This window comes from Sminthopsis crassicaudata, chromosome 3 (genome assembly GCF_048593235.1).
Source record: "Sminthopsis crassicaudata isolate SCR6 chromosome 3, ASM4859323v1, whole genome shotgun sequence".
NCBI classification, from domain to species: domain Eukaryota; kingdom Metazoa; phylum Chordata; class Mammalia; order Dasyuromorphia; family Dasyuridae; genus Sminthopsis; species Sminthopsis crassicaudata.
Window position 1 is genome coordinate 52,175,769 of NC_133619.1, and position 25,721 is coordinate 52,201,489.

Below are 25,721 nucleotides of genomic sequence, written 5' to 3' on the forward strand. Positions count from 1 at the left end.
GAGTTGGAGTTTCGCTCCGCAGATTACTAGTCGGGGGTTTGGGCAATGTCCTGTTTCTTCCCGTGCAAACTTCGGGATGACAGGACGCTTCTGATCACCATGACGGGGCAATGTCCGTTTCCCAAGGGCGGCCGCGGGGGAGGTTCGGGAGTGGGACTTGTCCAAGATCACACAGCCATCAGCGACGGAGCAGAGGGGCAAACCCAGACCCCGGCTCCAGCCCCGCTTTCCTCGCGAGGCGGAGGGGATGCTCTTTAGGGCTTCTGTGCCAGCATCACGCTCAATGACCCTCCCTAACCTTTCCTGCCCCCTCTATGGCTGTCTGCTTGACGTGCTCCCGGCTTCTCCCCGGGCACCCGTGAGGGTCGGTGGCCGCCCCCGCGTCCGGCCTCCGCGCCCCTCACCCCTGCACCATAGGCTTCCTCTCCCCCGGGAGAAGCCTCCTTCCCCTCGCCGGTGGCCCAGGATGAAGGCTCTGGAGCTCTGGCGGAGGCACTGGGCATGCTCAGTAGCCGGGGCAGGTTTTGGTCGCGAGTAGGAGGATTTCGCACTACCCCGGCCATGGGGGAGGGGCGAGCAGCCAGGACGCCGCCGCCGCCGCCGCCGCCGCTGTTGCATCTGCACTCGGGGGCCGCAGGCGGAGCTCAGCATTCCACTCGCTGGTGCAATAGGACGGCTTAGCTCCTTGGGCAGAGGAGCCGGTGGCGCGACCGCGGCCACAAGTTGCTGGGACCCGGATCCCGAGCTCTCTCCTCCTCCTCTGGGCTCTCCCTGCCTTTATCCTCCCCCCGGTCCCTCCCTTCTCCCACCCGGGTGGCTGTTCCTGCTGCTCGGTGAGGGACGGAACGCACCGGCCACTAACCCAGAAAAGCAGATGTGAGCAAGACCCCCGCCCCCAGCCCCCAGCCGCTCCCATCGCCAGCCAACAGTGTCCTCCTGCGCCTCTTCTCTGCCCCATCCCAGAGGGTCCCACTATGTGGCAGCCGGCTACCGAGAGACTGCAGGTAAGCCAGCAGCGGAGGGAGAGCGGACCGGGTGTGCTTGACTGGGCGCGCAGGAGGGAGAGGAGACAGCTAGAGAAAGCGCAGGAAAAAGAAGCAAACGGAGCCCTAATTACAGGGGCTGGAGCCCGGGCTCAACTGCTACCTTGGGTTCATAAAAACCATGTAGGATGGGTTGATTAGGACTTGCCTCTGCCAGCTCAGTCCGGGGCCGGGCACCTCATCCCTGTCTGCTGGGTATGATGAAACAGACCCGGAGAAATAAAGGGAGGGGTGTGTGTGTGTGTGTGTGTGTGTGTGTGTGTGTGTGTGTGTGTGTGTGTGTGTGTGCGTGGAGGCCGGGGGGCTTCTTTCTTTACACAACTTTTAGCTGGGCGCCCTGTGTATATGTGCGTGTGTTTGTAGACCGAAAAAGACTTTCTTTCCAGAGATTTTCAAATTGCATTCCACTGACAGAATTTACTGGTCTGGGGTTAGGTTTCTTGAATCCAGATGTTTTTTTCTGCCTTCAGGAAAGACAGAACAGATGATTTTCGAAAGCATCCCTTTTGCCAATATAATTACCAAAAAAAAAAAAAAAAAAAATCACACACACACACACACACACACACACACACACACACACACACACACTGGAACTGTGTTTCGCTTGGTAACGTGAGGTTGTTTGTCACTGGTTTTTGACCGTCCCCTCTTGCCCCTCTTTTCTCTCTCCTTTCGAGTCAGAAGTTAAGAGCAGCCCGGACTAGTCAGGTATTGGGTCATCCCTCAGCATTGAAAAGTTTTCATTGACACGAGCTGAAGTGCGAGGAGGCATTAACTGCGGTTGACTTAACGTTCCAGTGCCAGGGAGCTGAGGGGAGGGGGAGGCAGGAGGAGAAGGGAGGGCAGGGGCATTGGCTGAAAGTTGGACAAGTGTGGTGGTTTCCGAGAGGAGCTTGCACTGACACATAGCGAGGTCTCCGGTTTGCCCTTGCTGCTGGCTTCTACCCCTGCCGTTAGCTCTTAAATATTCTCCAGATGGACAGGCAGATCAAGTGCCAGATGAAATTTACAGAATCTCGCAGACAAACTTTTGGCAGGCCTGGAGCAACATTGTCTAATAGTAAACTCTGAATGATTGTTGAAGTGGCAAAATTTTAAAAAAATAATCAAAACTCTAAAATATCCTTCAGGGTCAAAAGTGGTTTAAAAGACCCGAGATGATGTCCTAAGTTACTTTGTAGTGTTCTCTTTAATAGGAGAACCAGCCTGGTATTTCATTTGCATGTTAGCCCTTGAAATAGGGAATTCACATGCCAAGGATTTTAATATTTGACTTTAAAAGGGAAAAAAATTTAACAAGAAATTAATAAAATGACCAGAAATCAGTGAGATTCTTCCTTGCTTCCTTCACCTTCCCCATTCCATTATCTCCTTTTTTAAAAATTATTTTATTTAATAGTTTTTATTTACCAGATATATGCATGGGTAATTTTACAACATTGACAATTGTCAAACCTTTTGTTCTAATTTTCCCCCTCCCCCCATGGCAGGTTGACCAATACATTGACCAATATATGTTCAATATGTTAAAGTATAAATTAAATACAATATATGTATACTCCATTATCTTCTACAGAGTATCCAAAAAGTCTTGATGAAGATTACCCCAATATTTTTGGAACATTATTAATTTTTTTAGGTATTCTATATTTACTTATAGGTATATCTGCTATTACTCCTGATAGAATGAAAGTTCCTTGTGGGTAGGAATGATTTGATTTTTGTCTTTGTATCCCCTTCGCTTGCACAGTGATTGATATAGGTGCTTCATAAATGCTTGTGATCATTTCAAAGGAAAACTGTACTGAGTCTCTGAGAGTGGGACTCCCCTTTCTAGATTTTCACAGGCTGATCTTTACTCAGCAACAAATTTTCAGGAAAGGGCTTCATTCAGAGGAAGTTCTCCAAAGGTATATTATGTATGTCTGTTTATGCATGTAGATATACATATATCACATATATACACACTGCATAATGTATGATGGCAATATATCTATATACACAATCATATTTATATGTATATATTTATGTAGATTATATATACATCCATTTATACACACAAGCTCAAATAGATTGTGACTTGCTCCAAGTCACACAGCAAATGACACCCAAAACAAACAAAAATTTTAATACAGGCAGTGCTTTTCAAGTATAGATGATCAATTACATTGTATCTCCCCACAGTAAGTGTAGGGGGTATATGTATTGGCGAGGACTTCTCATTCTGCTTTTTAAGGAGTCCTGCTTTTAGGTGTCATTAATGTTCTGCATGAACCATCTCTCAGGAACCCTTTTGGAGGAAATTGTCAGGGTCCCTTGATGTTTTTCTTGTGGCTAGGTGTTCTTATGCTTCTGGGAACTTTTAAAATTTCTGTGTATATAAGTTATTCCTACCCGGCCTATTTTACTTAGGAAAGTGTGTGGGCTCCAAAGTACATGACCCTTGGCAAGCAAACTCTCCTGGCTTGTGTTCTACATGGTGATATTCCCTTACTAGAAATATCCACTTTCTTTTCTATGAAATGTACAAATGTGTTGTTTGGAATGATTTCTAGAATGATTTGTGCTTGCAGTACATACATTTCATTTTGAAGTGGTCCCTTGAAATATATAAGGGATAAAATATGCTTTATACCTTCCTTAGTTGGGACAAACAATACAGTTCACTGTGGATTAGAATGTCTTGGTTGAAAGTTATTTACTGACTCAGGACTTACATGACAGTCCCCTAATACACTATCCTTAATGGTTTTATGTTTCTTTCAAGACAAATACAAGTACAGCTTCAGCTAGCCTTCTAGTTCTAAAGACAATATGATTGATAAAGAAAATTTTAATCAGATTCCTATTTTCAAAGGGACCCTTCAACATTTCTTTTGGAGGTAGAAGGAGGAAATTTATGGTGAAGGAAGGGAGATTAAGAATTTACTAGTGACAAAACCACATTTGTGGTGTATTGTGTTCCTTTGTTACATTGCCTCTCTATTAGTTTTTTTTTTAATTTATTTATTGGCATAGCAAATACCACAATACAGAAAAAACCTTTTTCCCTGGTACCTGAGACAGCAGGATACTTTCCTATGTCCAGAATTCTTTACAAAGAGAATGGTCCAGGTGGGCAAGATTGAATGATTCACAACCTTCTATCTCTGTATAGCAGAGCCCAGAATATCTCTGTCCTTTCAGGCCCCACTGAGTTGGAAAGAGTCTTCTTTGTCCCCTCAAACATACTTTATTAATATTTAATCCAAACATGCATATTCAGAGGGGCCAAAGTGAAGGAGAGGAACTGAGAAAACAGAGAGCTCCCTTGTGGGATGGTGAAATCAATTTGTAGTCTCTAGACCAAATCTCCAGCAAGAAGAGAGGAAAAAAAAAATAAAACTAACCAGTTTCTTTTATTCCTTTTTTTAGTTAGATGTTAGTTCAAAGGTTTTACTTCTGTGGTAGTTGGGTCCAAGAGAGTTGACTGGGCAGAGTGTTGACGAGAGCTGACAGCCAACTTTGACGAGGTCTTTATTATTTGAATCCAGCAACTTGCATCCTGGCTCAGGGGGTGGAATCCTTGATCTGTTTTTGTTGTTCCTCTTGCCAATCTCTTTGCCAAGGAGTGTAATGGTTATGTTTTCAGCCTTGGGGTTTAGCTCTCTCCCCCTGGGTAAATGAACAGGCAAAGAGACCTGTTGCCTTAAGTATGACCCTTCCTAAGTTGGGCTATTTCCCATTCAGTCATGCAAACTGCCTGAAGTCGATCTGCTGCCCTGGATTTTAAATTGGCTCAGCTTCCTGTACTCCTTGCTCCTGCCCTCAATGGAAGTTACCCCCATTAAAAATATAGCAGGATTAAAAATGGGTGTGAGTACTTAAATATCAAGCTCATCCTTCTTGTAAATGACAATATGATTGCTTTTCTGTTCACTTACTATCATGCACAGTAAATTTTGGCTTGGAGGAACCCAAAGGATTATGAATTGTTGAAATAAAAAATTGAATGGAGCACTTCTAAGAAAGAAAATAGTTTCCCTCTCTTTTCTTTAAATAATATAATTTAAAGCCTTAATTTTTATAGAGGAAAGATTCCTATTTTTAATGTTTTACTGGGTACACTGAATTTTAAATGGATTTAAATGGATTTAAATGTCCTTGGGAAAAATATCTGTCCTTTAAAAGTAAATTGACTTGTGGTTTTGAACCTGTAGAGAAAGTGGGTATAGTTAACTGCAAAAATAAGGAGTGTTCTACCTTAGTTATTTCTTTAGTAGATACATAATATAGATTCTATATAATGTTGGAGATTAGCAAAGGAATAAAGTATGGAGAAAGGTTAACATAGCAAATATTTAGGTAACATCTAGGGATATGTGTAATTTATACCATTCCCATCACTCCTATCCCTGCCACAGTAGCTTCTTTGAGGAGAGAGGGACTGCTGTCCCCTCTGCCTTTTTAAATCCTTAGTACATGGCATTGCATCTTATACATTTTTGGTTCAAACATGCTATTTCAACAGTGAAGGAACATTCTCAGCATGGAAACTCCTTTCACTGATGCATTTACATAACTTGCTATATAACAATCCTTGGTGATACTGAGAGGTTTTAACTTGTCTATGATTTAGAACAGGGGTTTCTTAATCTAGGATCCACTGATAAATTTCAGAGGGTCTGTGAACTTGAATCAAGGAAAATTATATTATTTTAGTATAATTGGTTTCCTTTGAAATCCTATATATTTTATTTCATGCATTTAGAAATATTATTTAAGAAGAGGTCCCCAGACTTCACCAGACTGCCAAAGGAGTTCTATGACCTAAAAAGATTAATGACTCCTACTAATGACAGAGCTAGTAAGAATCAGAAGCACAACTGAGAATAGTCTTTCTTTCTTTCTCCCCCCCCTTAGGCTGGGGTTAAGTGACTTGCCCAGAGTCACACAGCTAGGAAGTGTTAAGTGTCTGAGACCAGATTTGAACTCGGGTCCTCCTGAATTCAAGGCTGGTGCTCTATCCACTGTGCCACCGAGCTGCCCCGAGAATAGTCTTTCTGAGAGGGTCCTTTAACAAATCTCTCTGTTTCTTGCTTTGTACACAGTAGGTGGTTAATATTTGAATATATGGATGGATTTAGGTATTGTTTTTATCAAAAGCACAATTACAATAGCTTCTGAACCCTCATATTAGTGAAGAATTGGTACCAGTGTCTTAAAGTCTTTGCCAATAGAAGAACTTGATTTGCTCATCGAAGCCGAGAGTTTTCTTCAAGAATGGGCTCAATAATGGAGTGTTTATCTTACAGCCAATCAGTGATTGTCTTAGGTTCAACCACATCATTTCAATACTCATTAAACTCCAGTGGCTTCCTATCACCCCCAGGATTGAATACAGAATGCTCCATTTACAATTCAATGCTCTCCATAACTTATATTCTCCATTCCCACCTTTCTAGTTTTATACTTTTCTCCCTATCATGTGCTATGTGATTCAGGAACATTCAATCCATAAATAAGACTGCATCTCTCAGCTGCTGGCATTTCTATAGTGGCTTTGGGCTGCTGAACTCTTCGTCCAAATCAATTCTTAACTGTTTCCTGTTTTGGAGGAAATGTAAAATGAGTATCTCTACTGATGACATTTCATGTCCTTCAGATATTAAAACTTCCATTAAAAGTGTGTTTTGCAATGTTTTAGAGGCAGCTAAAGTAGCGCAATGGATGGGCTGCTGGACCTGGATTTAGGAAGACCCTGAGTTCAAATTCTGACTTAAACCTATGCGAGCTTGGGCAAGTCACTTGATTCTGAGACTCAGTTTCCTCATCTTTAAAATGGAGACAACAGTAGCATCTCCTATACAGGGTTGTGATGAGGATCAAATGAGATAATTTTTGCTTTGCAACAATAAAGTATGACAAATTCTATTATTATGATTATTATCATGATTTATTGTGAGAAATCACATTTTCCCTATTGTTGGCATTCCTGGAAAGAAAGGAAAAAATACATCAAGTAGTTTTGTTCTTATTTTATTTATGAGGAAACTGGAGTCTCAGAGACATTGAATGAATTTGAGTCAGATCACACAGCTAGTAGCTTCGGTCCAGTCTTTTGACTTAGAATCTAGAGATCTTTCCAGTAATTTTCCAAAAGCTCAGGAATGGTATCTTAGTCTTTCTACACCTTGAGGCATGATCCTTTGGATGTTATGAACCATCTGATTGAGTCCTTTTGATTTTTACAAAGGAGGAAACAGTCCCAGGGAGACTTCTTACAGATCACAAAGTCTAATGACAGAGCCTTGATTGGGATTCCACTGTACTCCATCCCCTCTTGCACTTCTAGTACAGTGGTTTGCTATGTTTTCCAAGGGACTGAATGATATCTCCTGCAGGAAACTCTGGATAGTGGAATGAGAATTTTCTACCATGAATTAGTTTTTATTTTCCAAGGCTCCTCCCTTTACCTCTCCCCCTTACATTTTGACTTTCCTTTTGGTCATTTGTTATTCATTAGCCTTCTAGGAGCCCATAGGTTAGGGAGGGGAGAAATTCAGATGATTCCAGTTGGCTTTGTAGTAGTTCTGGTAGGAAGTTGAATGATCAAATAATCAGTTAGAATAAGGGTTCTTTGTCATTTATGTGCCAAGGACCCCTCTAGCAGCCTAGTGATATCTGTGAACCTCTTTTCAGATGATAGTTTTGAATAATTGAAAGAAATAATAAATTTATTTAGAGGTTGCCATTGATAAATGAAAAAAAATAAAGAAAAGAAAGATACCTCCTGCCTCACCCCTGCAACCCATCCAAGTTTGTAGATTTCCTGAAATCTATTCACAGAGCTAAGTTACTATTTGGGGTTTCCAAAAGATGCATGGTTTAATTTTTGACCATGTAAATGTGTGACCATGGATGTATATATGTATATATGTGTATAAACATATATATATATATATATATATCTCCTCCTAAGATCCCAGCAACCCAAAACAAAAAAAAAAAACCTTCAAATTTGAAGACATAAATCATTTCATTTTTTACTTTGTATTCCTAATAACTTAGCACACTACCTGATATATAGAATGTACTTAATAAATGTTTGTTCATTGATTTAATGTTTCTCCTCTGTGCTTAGTCAACTCATACTTAACAGTATTTATTTCCAGAATTTACTTTATATATATAGTTTATATAGTTTTATATATAGTTTTGTATCTCTTATGCTTTTTGTCCCACTCTCTGTAATATCCAATAAAGAGAATTAATTGATTGTGAAACAAATAATAAATATATAGGAAGTTACAAAGTAACTTCCTATATATTTTTTGTTAACACCTCAAATTTTAACTAAGGATTCTATAGGTCAGTGAAACCATTTTGAATTTCTTGAAAAGGGATATGGTAGCAAATGCACACAAAGAAGTCCTGTTACCTGTGGGATCAAACTTCTGAGGGAATAAGCCATTGTATTATATATCAGCTGAAATCTAAAGGGATATTTAAAAAAAAGTTTTCCATCAGAGTTCATGGCATTTATCCAAAATGAATACCTCAGTTGTTAATTAAAGCTAATTCTGGACCCAATCTATGATCTATTTGATAAATTTGGCAGGAGACTCATTGCCAAACAATCATTAACCCTACCAGAAGTATAGAGTACTTTTTCAACCAAGTAGCTATGTAGATTTTTGCTGATATTCTTTTTAGTTTATTTATCCTTATGGTGCAAGGAAAAATGGTAATTGTGAAAACTTTCCAAAGAAAACTTAGAATTATTAATAATCTAGAGCCTCACTTGCCTCCTTAATAAAATACTTATTTATAATTCTCTGTTTATTTTTCTGCATTTGTCAGGAAAAGTTATTTATAAAGTGATTTGTAAATTGCTAAGCATTTCAAAGAAATCACCAATTCCCTCCTTATTACCTTCTTTGGCATTTTGATATAATATTGTGTTATCTTTGGGTGCCATACAACTCATGGATTTTGTTTTATGGCCTGAGTTTGCACCCTCCTCTTTTTCCTAGTCTCTGATATGGACTTACCCTTTATTCAGTTAGACATGATTGCAGAAGAAAGGTCCATGCAAAGAGTCACAGTCCAAAGCCATCTGGCAGTGTGCCACTAGCTTTTTTTTGGTCCACACAGAGCAGTTAGAATACTTATCTATGGTTAGCAGATAAAAGTTGCCCAGAAAAACTGATTTGGATGACAGTCTGCTTCTGTAGAGTTCTGTGGAATCAAGACTTCAAATTGAACTAGAAGAGATGATTGAGATGTTATTGACAGACATAGGCAATGCTTGTTTATATGAGCATTTTTTCTGTGGGTCTTTAGTTGGTTTCCAAACATGGCTAGAGTCTGGGAATAGTTATGTTACTCTATACCACAGACCAAGGAGCCACTGAAACCATCAGAGAAAGGACATAGACCATCTTTGTTCTTCGGTACATTTCAGCCTTTGCTGAGATATTAGGTCCAGTTTCGTGCACACACAGTGACAGTGATGGATCTTGCCCAGCTCCAAATGCTCATGAATTGTGTCAGAGTTTTAACATTCCTCTATGTTGAGATCCTCTTCTTGTCCTGATGACAAGGTGGGGAGGGGAGAAGACGTCTGCCTGAAAGATCTCAATTGTAGAATTTTCTAATAGTTGTTACTTAGAAATGTCAAGGATCACTTCATTTATGAGCTGTCTCCCTTAATTCAGTCAGTAATTGTCCCTCTGGAGCAGATAGGCCAAAGGTTCATGTCCCTGCTAGTCACAACTTAGATTTTCCTGTTACATTCCACCTAGAATGCAATACTCAATAGTCCGGTATCTAATGAAGAAGCTGGGTTGCTGGCCCTGTTTAATAATAATCTCTGGTGAGTGCTGTGATGTCTAACTGGCTGTGTTCTGATTGAGGTTTCCCTTTCCCCTTTCATTCTCTGGCTTGTTTTGTAGGAAGGTTTAATTTACTGAACACAATAACCTTTAAAAATGAGAATGGAGGTGTTAATTATCTAAGTTTATGTTTGCTGAGCACAGCATGTTTGAAAATTGGATATATCTTGAGACATGATATTGCCCTGTTTCAGGAAAGAGTCATAGGATCATAGATTTTGACTTGGAACAAACCTTAAATATCATGTAAGAGGTCATTCCTCATTTTACAGATCAGAAAACCAAAGCACAGAGAAGTTAAGATAAATGTACCTAAGTTTACACAGATTGAAAGGAGACAAGTAGAGATTTCAATCCAGGCCCTTTCACAACAAATCTGATGTTCTCTCCACTGTGCCATGCTAGAATGTTAGCTCCAGAACCTAGCACAGTGCATGATGTGGAATAGATGCTTAATGAATCCATCTCAAATGGAATCGAATTAAATTTAGAGGGTTTTTGCCTTCCTGTATCTTAGAAATAAACTGTTGGCGACATCTAGAAGAAAATTGTCATGCTTGCTTGGTGGCAAGGGGCGTGTGTATGTGTGTGGGAAGAGACTCCAATCCGATTGCTTTTGTTCTTTCTTTTCTCATTTTCTGATATACTGGGGTTTGATTTATTTAAATTTCTGCCAGGGAAGGACATATAAATGAAGATAAAATGTGACTTTAAAATTAGACTTGCAAACACCACTCCCAGGGAAAGAGTAAAGAATAATGATACTATTTATCTCACCTTAGAAAGGAAGGAAACAAGCACTTATTAAATGTTTACTATGTAGCAGGTTTTGCTCTAAGCACTAAGTGGAAAGCAAAGTCTTCTTCCCCACTTAACTCTTTTTGACCTTCCCTTTCTCTACCCAGCAAATAAACAAGCAAGCAAGCAAACAAACAATAGAGGTCAGTAAACTTTTGGATAATTAATGAAGATAACATGTTACTTCAAAGTCAGATTCACAAGAGCTACTTCCAGGCAAAACTTGAAGAGTATTTCACCTTTGGGTGGAAATCCACTTTCCTTCCACAAATTCTGCCCAATCTCCCAAAGAAAGAATTCATTACAGACTAGTAAAGTTCTTGGTACTTATCTGCAAGGTTCTATTAAATTTATGACTACCATTTGATTATTCACATGGGAATAACCCACAAGATTTCGTTTTCTCTTAGTGACTATATATATCACTGGTTGGGGATTGTGATCTGATTTCTAATATCAGGGCTTTCTGTCTCTCAGCTAGGTTGTGGTGGCAGGCAATCCTTATGCTGAGACAGGAAAACCTGAGTTCAGATTTGTTCTCAGACACTTACTAGCTGTGTGTTCCTGGACAGGTCACCTTCTGCTTGCTTCAGTTTTCTCATGACTCAAAGGAAGTAGTAATAGTACCCAAATTTGTTTTTAGGACTAAATGAGATAATATCTACACAGTACTTTGTAAATATCATTATTATCATCTAGCAAGGGATGTCTGTTCTGTCACTTGATTGAGTTCCTCCCCCTGAGACCTTTTATGAGTCCTTCTCAGGATTAGGGTTAACTTGACCCACTTTTCTGAGATAGAGACAGACAGACAGACAGAGAGACAGATAGACAGACACACACACACACACGCACAGAGAGAGAGAGAGAGAGAGAGAGAGAGAGAGAGAGAGAGAGAGAGAGAGAACGAGAGACAAGACAGAGACAGAGAGACACACACACACACACAGACACAGAGACAGAGACATAGAAAGAGAATGCTCCAATGAGTGATTATAACATATACCCTTATAACAAGAGAAGGCGTCTGAGAAATATAGTAATTATTAGCTTTATGAGACAGCGGATTATGCAATTAACTCTCCATGAAAGTATGAGAAAGACGTTTGCTGCCTCTGCATAAAGACAGAGACTAGAGGCAGATTGGACTTCTAGAACAAAGCCAATTCTGATTCCTGACCAGTAAGACTGAGTTTCCTGGGCAGCAGCCCTTGCCTGTTTCTCTTTCCTAACTCAGGCCAAGTGCCAAAAGTTCCTGCTGCCTGGTTGGAACTGATTGCTCTGGAATAGTCTGGTAGGTAGTGAGTGACCAAGAGGAATCCTGACTATTTAGCAGTTGGGTCACTTTTTTCTTAGTAGGATTTTTTTTTCATGTTTGATATAGTTTTGTCAGAGAACAAGGAATATTATGGGACTAAAGAGTCTGAAAGGTTTGGGTTCAAATCCTACTTCTTAAGCGTAATCACAGGAAGTAAGCATTAAACACTTACTATGTCCAGGTACTTTGCTGACCATTTTGCAAGTGTTATCTCATTTTATCCTCACAGTAACTCTGGAAGATAGGGGATATTACTATCCCATTTTACAGTTGAAGAAACTGAGGCAGAAAGATAAGTAACATATGCATACTCACTAGGTAACACCATTATTATGCTTATATTCCATAGAGATCAAAGAAAGAGGGAAATGTTCATGACAACTTTTTTTTTTTTTTTTTTTTTTTTTTTTTTTTTGTGATGGCAAAGAATTAGAAACTAAGTGGGGAGAGTATGCATCAATTGGGAAATGACTATAAAAATAACAATCTTGGAATGTAATAGAATAATATTGCTTCATAAGAAATGATGTCAGGAATATGTTTAGAGAAGTCCCAAAAGATTTATATGAACTGATGAAGAGTCAAATGAAGTCAATCAGAATAATTTATGCTAACAACAATATTCTAACTATGACTTTGAAAAATCATAAAATTCTGATCAATACAGTTTTCAATCACCATTCCAGAGGTCTAAGAATGAAGCATGATACCTGTCTTCAAATACTTGCTATGTGCCAGGCACTGTGCTTGGACTCTAGCTGCAGAATGAGGTTTGCATTTTTAAATCGCCAGTGTAGAAATGCGTTTTGCTTGACTGTGAATATTTCTTAGAATAGATTTACTTTTCTTTTTTCAATGGAGAGGAACAAGTGGGAAGGAGGGAAAATAAATACTTGTTAATTGAAAAAAATTTAACCTTCTCTAAGGCTCAGTTTTCTCATCTATAAACTGAGGGAAATCATAGCTATAGTATAATCTCACAGGACTTTTGAGACATCCATATGAGGAACTTTGAAAAAGGACTTTACAACCTTTAAAAATTCCAAGTAAAAGTGATTATTTTTCTTCTGGGATTCCCCTTTGTAAATAATGGAAGAGAAACAGTGTAATATATAATAGGAGATAGATTACCTCAGAGTCGCCTACAAGCCTCTTTTGATCATATCTGTAATACTTAAAAAGGCAAGACAACTCTCTAAGAATCTAAGTTCTATTACCAACGTTGATGATTACTATTAATGGTTGGAGGGGGTGTTCCTCATCAAGAATTCCTGATTTGAGGGAATTCAAAAGTTCAGTTGTCCCTCTGTGCCTCCCCACCCTTCTTCTCCCCAAGCCATCCCAGACATAGAAAAAGACACCAAGTAGAGATTTAAAACATTCTACTCTTGATAAATTTATAAGCCTGGTATAGGATGGTAATAAATCATAGTAGAGCAATCCTTATGAACTTAGTTTAGGAATAAGTATTGCTACAAAGCTTCTATTTCTTGCCATGAGAGAGATATGCATGAGAATCAAGGCATTGGGAACTCATCCCCCCACCCCCTGGCTTTCCTTTCTCTCTCCATCTTTATTAGAAGGGATAAAGTTGTGTGTGCTTGGACCTGGGCCAGGGGTTGGTTAAATTGAGTCCTTCCTCATTGCCTAGATCCTCCCTAATCCTTTCATGTCACATCCTTCCAAAAAGATCCTTTGCAATCCCAGGCCTGTGGTTGAATGACTATAATCTACTGTTCACCAGAATCTTACCCTACCATTTTTACTTCACCGGTTAAAACATGCTGAGAGTGTTTTGACTCCCCAAAGTCAACTTTTAGCACAACTCTGCTTATGGTATGGCAGCTCAGTGGCCTGTTGGAGAATGCCTATGATTGTGGGTGCAGCTGTTCCAGTTGTTTTCTTTGTAATTTGTCCTGAAGAGCTTCCCCTAAGAACAGAGTTGGTAGCTATTGGCCTATGACACAGATGGGTGGCATTTCCTCTTTGGAGCATTTTCATGCAAAAGTCTTTTTTGGATGCACTTGTTTGTGCCAGTGTAATTCTTCCTGTATGCAACAATGACTGAATAGAGCAATGTTGCTCTTCTTCCTTTACTCTGTGAAAAGAAACATGAAAAATGAGAATGGGGAGAGTGGGCAATTTTGCAGAAGAACAGGTGCTTCTGTGCCTTAACTGTTGTCCATTTATTCATTGGATCATAACATTTCATCAGGTTAGTTCTGGAATGGATTCAGAAATTGTCCTATGGAACTCCTTTATTTTATAGAAGACAAAATTGAGACCCAGAGAGGTTATTTGTCCAAGGTCACAGCAGTAGTAACCCACAGAACTGTAATTCACATCCATCTAGTTTCATCCCTGGCTACCTTTCCACTTGATATTTGCATTACTGGAAAAAAGGAAAAGTCTCCATAGTTTTTAATTTTATTTTCCTTTGTCTTAACCAAAAACTGTACACTCAAATAGAACCACAAAGCTCTCTCTATTTCTTTGTCTTGGTCTCTCTCTCTCTCTCTCTCTCTCTCTCTCTCTCTCTCTCTCTCTCTCTCTCTCTCTCTCTCTCTCTCTCTCTCTCTCTCTCCTCATCCTGTTTCTCCTTTTCTTGACATCACACCTTGCATTAAACTAGCCACTGTCATCTCTGGCTCTCAACCCAGTTGCTGATTTAGTAAGACAAAGAATACCGCCTGACGCCTGCAAGAGTAGAAATTGGTTCTGTGGTCAAGTTTCCCAGTTATTCTCAGACAGCACAGAGGATTAAACATTTGTTTGGAAAATGCATTCAGACGAATTCTGCCAAGCCTCCTGTTAGACTTGATAGTCTGTGAGAACCAGCCTCATTTAAGTCAACTTGCCATTCCATTCTTCCTTAAATGCTAAAAAAATACAGAAGAAACAAGGATAATTGTTGATAATAGCTGACATTCAGTACTTTTGCCAAGTACTTTACATCTCTCATTTCATTTGAACCACACAATGGCTTTGTGAGATAGGGGTGACAAGAACTTGAAATCAAGAAACATGTATTAACTGCCTACTGTGGGTAGGAAGCTGGTTACCATTCAAAGTTGGATCTAGATTCTATGAGTTAGGGTGGGGTGAGGTGTGTGTGTGTGTGTGTGTGTGTGTGTGTGTGTGTGTGTGTGTGTGTGTGAGTGAGAGAGAGAGAGAGAGAGAGAGAGAGAGAGAGAGAGAGAGAGAGAGAGAGAGAGAGAGAGAATACAAAGTATATGCAAAGAATATGCAAAGACAAAGAGGCAGCTACCTGCTTTAGGGATTATAGTGTGAACCTAGAGTTAGGACACCTGAATTCAAATCCAGTCCAGACACTTAATAGCTGTGTGACCCTGAGCCATTCACTTAAACTCTGATTCCCTCAGTAGCCTCATCTGTAAGATGAGAATAAAAACAGCACCTACCTCCCAGAGTTGTGAGTATCAAATGAACTGTTTGTAAAGTTCTTATCACAATGCTTGGCACATCACAAGTGCTTTACAAATGGTGGTTTGTTTCTGTCATATAAACTGTGAAGAACCAGGAAAGGACTCAAATAGAAACTTGAAATAGCTGCTATGCATTTTGAGAAATTAAAAATTCTGTGAACTACTGTTATTTCTGGTTTACAGATAAGGGAATTTTGAGATGAGAGGTAAAGTAACTTTGCCCATAGTCAAATAGTAAGGTCAAATGTTAGATTTGAAGCCTGTTGTTCTTCATAATTCTGACAGTGCATCTCGTTGCCTTTAATGGGCAGGAGATTTTGACTGGACTTCTGGGTTCAGTCTTTGGTCGACCATAGTATACCCCAGAGAGACTGAGGTGGGAATCTGAATTCTGCCACAGGCCAATATTTTTTTTTTTCAGGAATAAGGTTTTAAATGATTTAATATAGGGATGGAGAAACTTTTCCCCCTTCTAATTGGGTCACTGATGTCCAGCAAAAAAATCTATCAAAAGCAACATATAAATAGCAAATTAATTTAGTGTTTTATTTCTCTCCCTGGGGAGAGGGAGAGAAAGTGTTCTGCTTGCCTGCCTTTTCAAATTAAGAGCAAGGAACACAAACCATTATTCAATACATATAACAAGCATTAAAATGTTCTCCTAAATGTTCATTTGAGGATCAGAAGATGGGGATGAAAAAGAAAGGGGAAAAGAATATGGAGAAAGGGACAGGAGTAAAAAGTCGTACCTCTTGGTTAGACTAGCCTCTTTACTCAGAGTGGTGGATACCATGGAATCAGAAGCATCTAATTCTTAAGTAGAACTTCTGCACATCCAATAAATTCTCTCAAGCTGCGTTCCCCCTTATCTGCTCTATTTAAGATGGTGTGTTTGCAAGAGGTCTGTAGATCATCTGGTGGCTAGGCTGTTCTGGAGAGAGCCATTTTTAGTCCCAGAGGGACAACATGGGGCTTGGCTGGAATCCTAGCCTTGGAAGCAGGAATTCCTGAGTTTAAATCCTGCCTTGGATACTTACTAGCAGTGTGACCATGAGAGAGTCACTCACATCTCATCTTCAGTTTCTTCACCAGTAAAATGGAGATAATCCTCACAAAGTAGTTGTGAGGCTCCCTGAGATAAAGTATGCAAAGAACGTTGCAGAGCTTAAAGTGCTTACATATAAGTGTTTGTTATTATTACTATTTCCATGGGTCAAAGTTGGGGCCTAGTTGGTAATGAGATAGACCAAATATGTACAAATGACTTCATACAGATGTAGCCTTATTTTCCTTGCATTATATTTACACTGAAATGTACCTACTGTTCTCTGAACTAGTGAGTGCTAGTCACCATTTTTACTATGCTTTAGCTGCTTTAATTCTTAAAACTTCAGAGCTTTATTCTGAATAGAATAATAAGAGGAGTCCTTTAGAGGAAAAAAAAAATTCTCCTGCAGTCACGGAGACCAGACCTTCTTGTTCCCAGGGATGGATCTGATCTGGGGATCCCTGAATGAAGTAGTGCCCCAGAATCAAAAGCCCCATAGAATTTTAGAATTGGGAAGGTTCTGAGGGATTATTTATTCCTAGAACTGAAACTCCAAAATAAAGTCACTTGGTCTAAGTCACACAATCAGGTACTATAAGAGACTCCAAATCTCCTAGCCCATTCAGCACTATTTGAGAAGACAGTTTGAGTTTGTATCCAAAGTTATACAAAAGGAAACTATCGATTTTTCTCATCATGAATGGTGACATTATTTAGATCACTTATAGTATTTTCCTTGGTCCAATTCCTGGGGAGGGGTGCCTAGTATAGTCCTGAGCAAGAATTCCATACATATGCAGAGAAATGAGAAATGACTTTCTTCAGCCCATTTGCTATATATTTTCTCCAGAGCAAAGCATCTGAGAGGATTTGCAGGAGAGGTGGGAGGCTTCTCCTACGCTTGCCTAAATGCAGATCACAGTTTCCTGCATTTCTGGAGCCAGGCAACTGAAATTTCTCATTGTTACGGAGTTGGCTCATTTTTGTGATTTTAACTGCCAAGCTTCACGAGTCTGCTTCCAAAAAAGGGAATTTCAGAAAAAGGAGAGTATTTTTTAATTTAACTGGTTTCAACATTTTCCTCACAGATTATCAGCCTATGGAGATCCATAAAATTCATGCTTCAGAAAGGAAGCCATTTTTAACAGCGATAATCTTAACAATTAGTGCGGTCCAGTAGCATTATTCCCTGCAATGGGAGAAGAGGGGGGGGAATAGCATGTTCTCCCCTCACTGGTGGTCTAAAACCAAAGACTCTATGGTCACTTCTTAGGGGTTTTGTAGAAGAAGCGTTCTTGGTCAGGTACAAATTGAATTAAGTGTTTTGATGGAATTGATGGACTGATTGATGTTCCTCTCAGATCAGCAATTTGATGCTTCTACTCAGGGAGCTTTCTTAGACTTTTTCTCCTATTAGAAGCTTAGAGTCACTTTTTAAAGATTTTTCTAAATACCTCTGGAGCAAGTCTGCCCCTTCTGTCCTCCTCCATCTCCTCATTTCATCTCTGTGTACCTTGTTATAAACCTGACTGGTTTCCTCCAGAGCCATCCCCACAATTTTGGGTTGTGAGTATTCTCAAGATTTAAAAACACTTGGAATATGTTCAAGCTGTGGTTTGAACTGCAAAGAAATTATTTTGACCTTGTAATTGAACCAATTTGAATTGTAATCATGGTCTGTCTGCCTCTGTAAGGCCAGTCACACAGGGGTTCCCTTTTCTCAGTTTATAGGTCAAATCCCCATAGTGCTCCCTCTAGGTCCAGATTACAGATGCAGCTATTATCTCTATTTACCATTCTCTTTCTCTCTTTTTTTTTTTTTTTTTTTTTTTTTTTTATTCTTCCTCTTCTCCTCACTAGTGAAGAAGGCAGGGAGGGAGGACTATTTCATGTACTGAATAATAATAATAATAATAACAATTATTATTATTCAAGGATAAAAACTTGAATTTATAATGTGCTTTAAGGTTTATAAAACACTTTCCAAATAATATTTCATTTGATCTCCACAGTAACCTTCTGAAGTATTGCCATAATGTTAGAGACAGCATGATATTGTGGGAAGAATACATAGTTTAAAGTCAGTGGTTCTAGATTCAAATCTCTGTTGCCATCTTGTGTGACTTCTCCAAGACTTCAGTTTTTTCAACTGTGAAATGAGGATGGATTAATATCTTTTTTGGTTCAATTTCAGTACATGTTAAATGATGAGGCAGGACTCAGTGACTCCCTAGGCCCCTTCCAGATCTAAATCTACAATCTTATCATCTTTTTTGGAATAGCTAAGCGATGCAATAGATAGAGCACTGGGTTTGGGGTTAGGAAGACCTGAGTTCAAATCTAGTTTTAGACACTTACTAGCTGTGTGATCTTGGGCAAGTCACTTAATCCTGTCTGCTTCAGTTTCCTCATTTGAAAAATGAGTTAGAAAAGGAAATGGTAAATCACTCTAGTACCTTTGCCAAGAAAACCCCAAATGGATTCATGAAGAGTTGGATAGTACAGAAATGACTGAACAAATAACAACAATTATGTTCTATACATATGCAGCAACTGACATATAGAAAGGTTCAGGGGTTTGCCCAGGTTCTCATAGGTAACAGTTATCTTGGGAAGGATATGATTATTAAGTCCAGTGCTAAGATCTATCCACTAAGAAAGGGATTTTTGCCACTAATAGATAACCATTCTGGAAAAATAGCTCATCAAAATCACTTTCCATTCACTGGTTTATGATGTCCTATTTAATTATATTTTTTCTGAATACCATTTGAAACCAAAAGTCTACTTGAAAAAGTCTTTCCAATCCTGGGCCTTGCTTGCCAGAAAAGATGATGTTGTTGGCTATGGAATCCTAGATTCCTGGTACATCCAGGAATCCAGCAAATACGAATGACCACAAATGAGTTCTTACATTATTCTGAAGTTGTGGTAGTTAGTACTATCCAGAAGTTCTGGCAAAACTGCTTTTACAAATGCAAACATGTTTTATTTTGATCAGATTTATTAATTCATTTCAACAAGCATGGACTAAATGTCTTTCATTTAGAAAAGTTTCAAAGGCAGAAATTCAAAACAAAAAACCAGTCCCTGTTTTCAAAGAGCTTACTTGCCACTGGACACATACTTAGGAAAAGTAAAAGTATCTAGAATGTTGACTTCAGGGAAAAGGATGTAGACCTGTACAATAGAATATACAGGCTGGACTAGGAATTTTACTAGAAAATAACTCTTCAAAAGGTAGATAAGGTTTGGTATAATCTTGTTTTTTCATGTTAAGGAGTTTGTTTTATCTTTGTTAATGGGAAAGGGATATATGAAACCAAGCTGTCTGGTTGGTAAATACTTGGTAATGGGGAGCTGAGGCGAGAGTTTGAATTCATTTGGAGCTAATTAATTTCCCACATTCCAGAGTGGTGGGGGATTGACGTGAGACTAGAAGACGCTGAACACTGGAAATGTACGCTTGACTCCTTTTCGGGTTGAGTAACTAAAGTCTGACTCCTGCATGAGGTCCTGCCTGATAAGAACACTGATGTCCAAGGATCAGGATTGTGTATGCAGGAAAAATCACATAATTTTTGCTTTTGCTTTTTGCTTCACACATGACAGTTTTCTGGAGCAAGGTGGCTTCTCAATTCATGACAACATGCTGTCTTAATTCTGATTTAGAAAAGGTAGCATACTGAGCCAATAGTAGATTATTAGTTATGTGATTTTGGGTGTCACTTCTTAGGCTTCAAGTTTTTTAACTTGTTTATAATGAACATTCATTTATTTGTTCATTTGTTTGTTTACTTATCCATTCATCTATTTATCCATCCATTTCTTTTTCTTTTCTTTCTTTCTTTGGTTTCTTTCTTTCTTTCCTTCTTTCTTTCTTTCTTTCCTTCTTTCTTTCCTTCTTTCTTTCCTTCTTTCTTTCCTTCCTTCCTTCCTTCCTTCCTTCCTTCCTTCCTTCCTTCCTTCCTTCCTTCCTTCCTTCCTTCCTTCCTTCCTTCCTTCCTTCCTTCCTTCCTTCCTTCCTTCCTTCCTTCCTTCCTTCCTTCCTTCCTTCCTTCTTTCTTTGTTTTTTCTGAGACAATTGGGATTAAGTGATTAAGGGTCATGCAGCTAGGAAGTGTTAAGTATCTGAGACTAGATTTGAACTCAGGTCCTCCTGACTTCAGGGCTGGTGCTCTATCCACTGCACCACTTAGTTGCCCCCATCCATTTCTTAAACAAGTATTTAGCACAAAATAAGTGCTTGTTGAATGATGAATGGATGAATGAATATATGAATGACTTGGCTGGCGCATAAGATCTGTTCTAGCTCTAACAGTCTGAGTGAACATGCATGTGAAGGTAGGCAAGGCAACTAAATTGGAAGAATGGCAGTGATATTGAAGTCCAGGTTATTGTATTCTTGTGACAACTCTGTGTGTGTGTGTGTGTGTGTGTGTGTGTGTGTGTGTGTGTGTATGTTCATGTATAACTAGTTGGTCTAAATAAAAAAAATCTAACTTCAGTATTTTTTTTATCATTAATTATTTTAGTAATCACATTTCTTTTTTCTATGTTTTACAATAGAATTAGACTTGATGATAGGCAGCATGGCAGCACGTCCATCGTCTGAGAACCAGCCTGGCTAATGATGGAGAATGTTAACTACCAGGTTGTTCTTAAGGCCAGACAGTTTTCAGTTACAGTTATGGCCACTCTTGAAAATCATCAGCTGAAATCTCCAAGGGTGATGGCCTATATTAAGCACTGACAGAGTCACAATTTACAGAGTATGATCTCTGCAACAATCTTGTGAAGAAGGCAGAATCATGAATCCCACTGTAGAGAGTCTAAAACAGGCCCACAGAGAAGCTGAATTGCCCACAGGTGAGTGACTAAGAAATAGGATAGGTAGGACCTGAGCCCATGACTTCTGACCCTCAAGTCCAATGTTCTTTCCATTCCCCCATCCTCTCTTGGAATACTACATGCTGCATGCTGACCACTCTCTGGGTTTAAAAAAGTGTATTCATCTTTTATTTTCACATAGGATAAATCTCTCCCTGTATCCCTTCCTTCTCCTCTTTCCCAAAGAGTCAATTCATATAATAATTTTATTAAAAGAAAAAGAGGGGAAAATCATAAAAAATACCTCGGAAAAAATTTGAGAATATATGCAATTTCACACCTGTAAGGTTTCTCTTCCCTTCACCTCAACAAAGTAAAGGGAGGGAGATGTCTTCTTACATTTCTTTTATGGAGGTTCTTTTCACTGTTTATGAGGGTGGAGATCTGTAAATGGTATCTTCTCCAATTCTAACACTTTTGATATCCTCCATACAGCGTCACTTCTCTGGCAGCTTTGAACACTGCAGAAGTATGATGTCGTTTTAAGTCCTGATGATTTTATTGTGCCCTATTTATTAAAACCAGTCCCTTTTTGTCTTGAGTCTAACTTACAAAGTATTGTCATATATGTAAACAGCTGTTTCAACCCACATGGCCAGAGGGCACGCTATCCTGCTGTCTGAGCTTCCAGTCTCAATTAAACATGTTGGTTGGGAAACAGAGGGGGAAAAGTGACTCCTTCTTTCAGTTCAGCCTAGGATAATGTGAATTCTTCAGCCCAGAAACAAAATAACCCTGTCTTGGCAAGGCAGACCTTCTGAATAGAGCCTTCTGAATACACCATTGCCTTTGGACCAACATTGCTATGTTGATTTAATACAGCATCGACATCTTCAAGACAAAGTTCTGTGAATTCAGAAAATCCCATCTGGCATCAGTTAGCTTGGGCATCCTCCCATCCCTCAGACTGTCCCCTATCCCTTTCTCTTTCCATTCTCTATACTTTGTAGAAAATAGATGGTGTTGGAAGAGTGCTAATTTTAGGAAGTACAGTATTACTAAAGAAAAAATCCCAATTAGTGCTTCTCTTGTGGAATGCTTCCTAGGGAAATTATTTTTAAAGGCTCATTTATAGTATGGCCAATATCTGTTTTAGAAAGTTGACAGTCTGTCTGAATGACACAGCTCAATGGTTTTTGTAAAGGAAGGCATTCTAGGGATTGAAAAATGCAGAGTCTAAATATCCTACTATTTTATATTTCCTTTCTTCTGCTGTGTTAATGGTAAACAGCACAGGCTTAATGGGGATCTCTCTACTCCTTGGCCCGCTGAACTGAAGTTTTTCTTCATAACATAATTTAATGCCCTTGCTGAACAGGGATTGACCTGGGAGACATCTGTGCATTCTGGACTGGAGGGGATTTGTGCTGGCAGGAAAAATCTATCTCTAGGGCAAGCATTCAATGAAAACTTGGAGGGTTCTTTTGGAAATAAAAATTAATTTGCATTTACAGGAATTCACAGAATTACAGTATGTCAAAACTGGAAGAGGACCTTTAAGATCCTTTTATTCAACCTCTTCACTTTACAGCTGAAGAAGTTGAGGTCCAGCAAAGCCAAGGGTTGCATGCCTAGGTAGAGAATGAGCTGATCCTAACTCTAGGTCTTCTGAGTTTAAGTTCAGGACTAGGGTAGGAAACAGAAGCTTGATACACTGGAAGGAAACTTGAATATAGAATCAGAGGTCCTGGGTTCAGATTCCACTTTCAATGTTGATTAAATTTGTACTAGTTATATATCCTCCTTTGACCTCAAGTTTCTTTTTTGATAAAATTAAGATGGTTGGATTGGGTAGCTTCTGAGGTCTCTTCCAGCATTAATTAATGAGTCTATGTCCTTCTACCATTTCATATGACCACTATCTTTGCATTTTTAATTAACCTTTGCATTTTAATTATAATTAGACTAATTGTAGTATTTAGAAACAATTCTGGATTCAGTTAATTTTTTTTCCTCTTCTCTTCCTCTATCTATATAGTTTTCCTTTGCCCAGAATTAGTGTGAATAAAAATTATTTTCCTTCTAGAATTTCCTTATAATCTCTTGTTAGCTGCTGAATATTTTAGGCTTAAAACCAGAGAACCATTGTTTCATCTTTCCCAAGGGGGGTGTCCTCCACCTCTCCTTCTTTCTTCATTCCTACTCAGAAACCATTGTGGATTCTTGGTGGCCCAGCTGTCAAGACGGTATTGGTCCAGGGTAAGCTTGGCTGCTACTTCAAAGGGGTTGCTGTTTTTTTTCCTCCATGCCTCATTGTTTAACTGTGCATAGATGTTACAGTATTGGGCCACCGGGACCTTTTTTTGTGGAGATGCTAAAGGGTGCTGGGCAGGGTTACTTCAGTTCTGCTTAATACTTGAAAGAGCGAATAGTGTGAGGTTTCTCATAGGGTCATAGACTGTTATAGCTTGCAGGCATCTTAGAGTTCACCTAATCCAATTTTTTTTTTTTCATTTTGTAGATGAGAGAAAGCTCAGAGAGCCAACAGAGAAGTTAACTGACTCTTTCAGTGATGTGGTTGTGAATAAAAAACAAAGAACAAAAAACCAAGATTCTGAACTCAGGTTGTCTCGCTCCCAATTCAGCATTCTTTCCTCTATACAATACTACTCATGCAAAGTATTTTAAAGCAGACAGTGCAAGGCTAGAGAGGCATAGTGGGGAGAGACCTGACCTTAAAATTGGGGAAACCAAGATTTAATTCTACTTTGACACTTCTAATTCAATGACTCTGGTAGAGGTCTCAATCTCTCAGGATTCGAGGCTCCCCTTCCCCTTCTCTTTCCCTTTCCCCTTCCCCTTTCCCTTCCCTTTCTCCTGTTCCCATTCAGGTAGTTCTTCATCCTCCCTTGTACTTGCTGGAAAATGTCTGACCTGCTGAAGGGTTGCAGAATATTCAAAAGATGATGTGTGGTTTTGCTGAGACACAGCTTTGTGAAGTTACAGTCTAGGGTCATATGATCATTTAACCCAACTTCTTCAATTTAAGGATGAGAAAACAGATGATCAGAGAAAGGGTCGCAAGGAGAATGAATTCTGGCTGAGGCAAGATTCAAAATCAGGCCCTCAGATTTCATATCTGATACTCTTTCCATTGTATTGTTTCCTTTTTTCAGTCACACACACACACACACACACATGTTGTCTCTCCAATCTTTTCAACCCAGTAGAAGCTACAAAGTATTGTGATAGACTAAATAAGTTTAGCTATCAGCTACTAATATATGTGTGTGTGATGTAAATAGATATGCACATATGTATACATAAATATAAAAATTATGTATGGGTATACATTTATAAAATAAGTATGAATTTCTAGTTATCTTAATCTATATCATACTACTGGAACCAGATGGCTTTGGGGAAATTTGGCAAGTGACCTTGTACAGTCCTCCCTCACTTAAATCCAATTCCCTTGCAAGTCACGGCATCCTGTCCCAGATATCATGGTCCTCTTCAAGAATGAAAAACATTATAGCAGCAATATCCATAACAATGTATAAATATGTAAATTTTCATTTACATATTTACTTACATAAATATGTAAATTACACAGATATATTTATAAATAAATAAATATAAAATACATAAAAATCAATGGAGGCTGCATAAGCTCCTGCCATGCTTGATATTAATGTTAACAGAATTTTTTGCTTTATACAATAGTATTCATTGCTTTATACAATAGTAAATTGAGAGCCAGATAGGACATCATTGTTCCAAACTCTTAATTTTAAATATGAAGAAAATATGCTGTTCTGAGAGGTTGAATAATTAGCCCATGGTCATGGAGGCAGTAAGCATCAGAGCCAGAAATCAAACACTCAGGCCTTTGGATTCAAAATGTCAAAAAATGTTTTCCTCCAAACACTCCATTTCTTTCATCAATCCTTTTAACACTATGGAAGCTACAAAGTTCTAAGTGATAGATACAAAAAGTTTATCTTTACCAAATATGAATACATACATATATATATATATATGCAAATTAATTATGTACACATATATTTAAAAGGCATTTAATAAAGTTAAATGGAATTGATTTCAAATTGATTACTATTGATTGGTTTTCATATTAGCTGACTAAAGTAGTACAGCTAGTATATCTCCTGCATTTGTGGAAGAAGAAATCCAGACTTTCAGACACTGTCAGCTACACCTGGAAATCAAGACAGTTAGTTGCTTTGGACTACTTGCATTAAAACCCTTATTTCTCTTCTGGAAGCTTAGGGAATAAATGTTTAAAATTGATTTGATCTTGGTGTTTAAAAGTGGCAGAGATGTGAATGTCTTGTGCTG

The 25,721-nt window shown here is 38.9% G+C and overlaps 1 protein-coding gene across 1 annotated transcript in view; it reads left to right on the forward strand.

Annotated features, from left to right (window-relative positions):
- Positions 1–561: 561 nt before the first annotated feature.
- Positions 562–25,721, forward strand: part of PID1 (phosphotyrosine interaction domain containing 1) — a 288,906-nt gene continuing 263,746 nt past the window's right edge. The window contains exon 1 of the mRNA XM_074298487.1: positions 562–1,004. Coding sequence (XP_074154588.1) covers positions 975–1,004 — 30 coding nt within the window. The 5' untranslated portion in view covers positions 562–974. The remainder of the gene's footprint in view (positions 1,005–25,721) is intronic.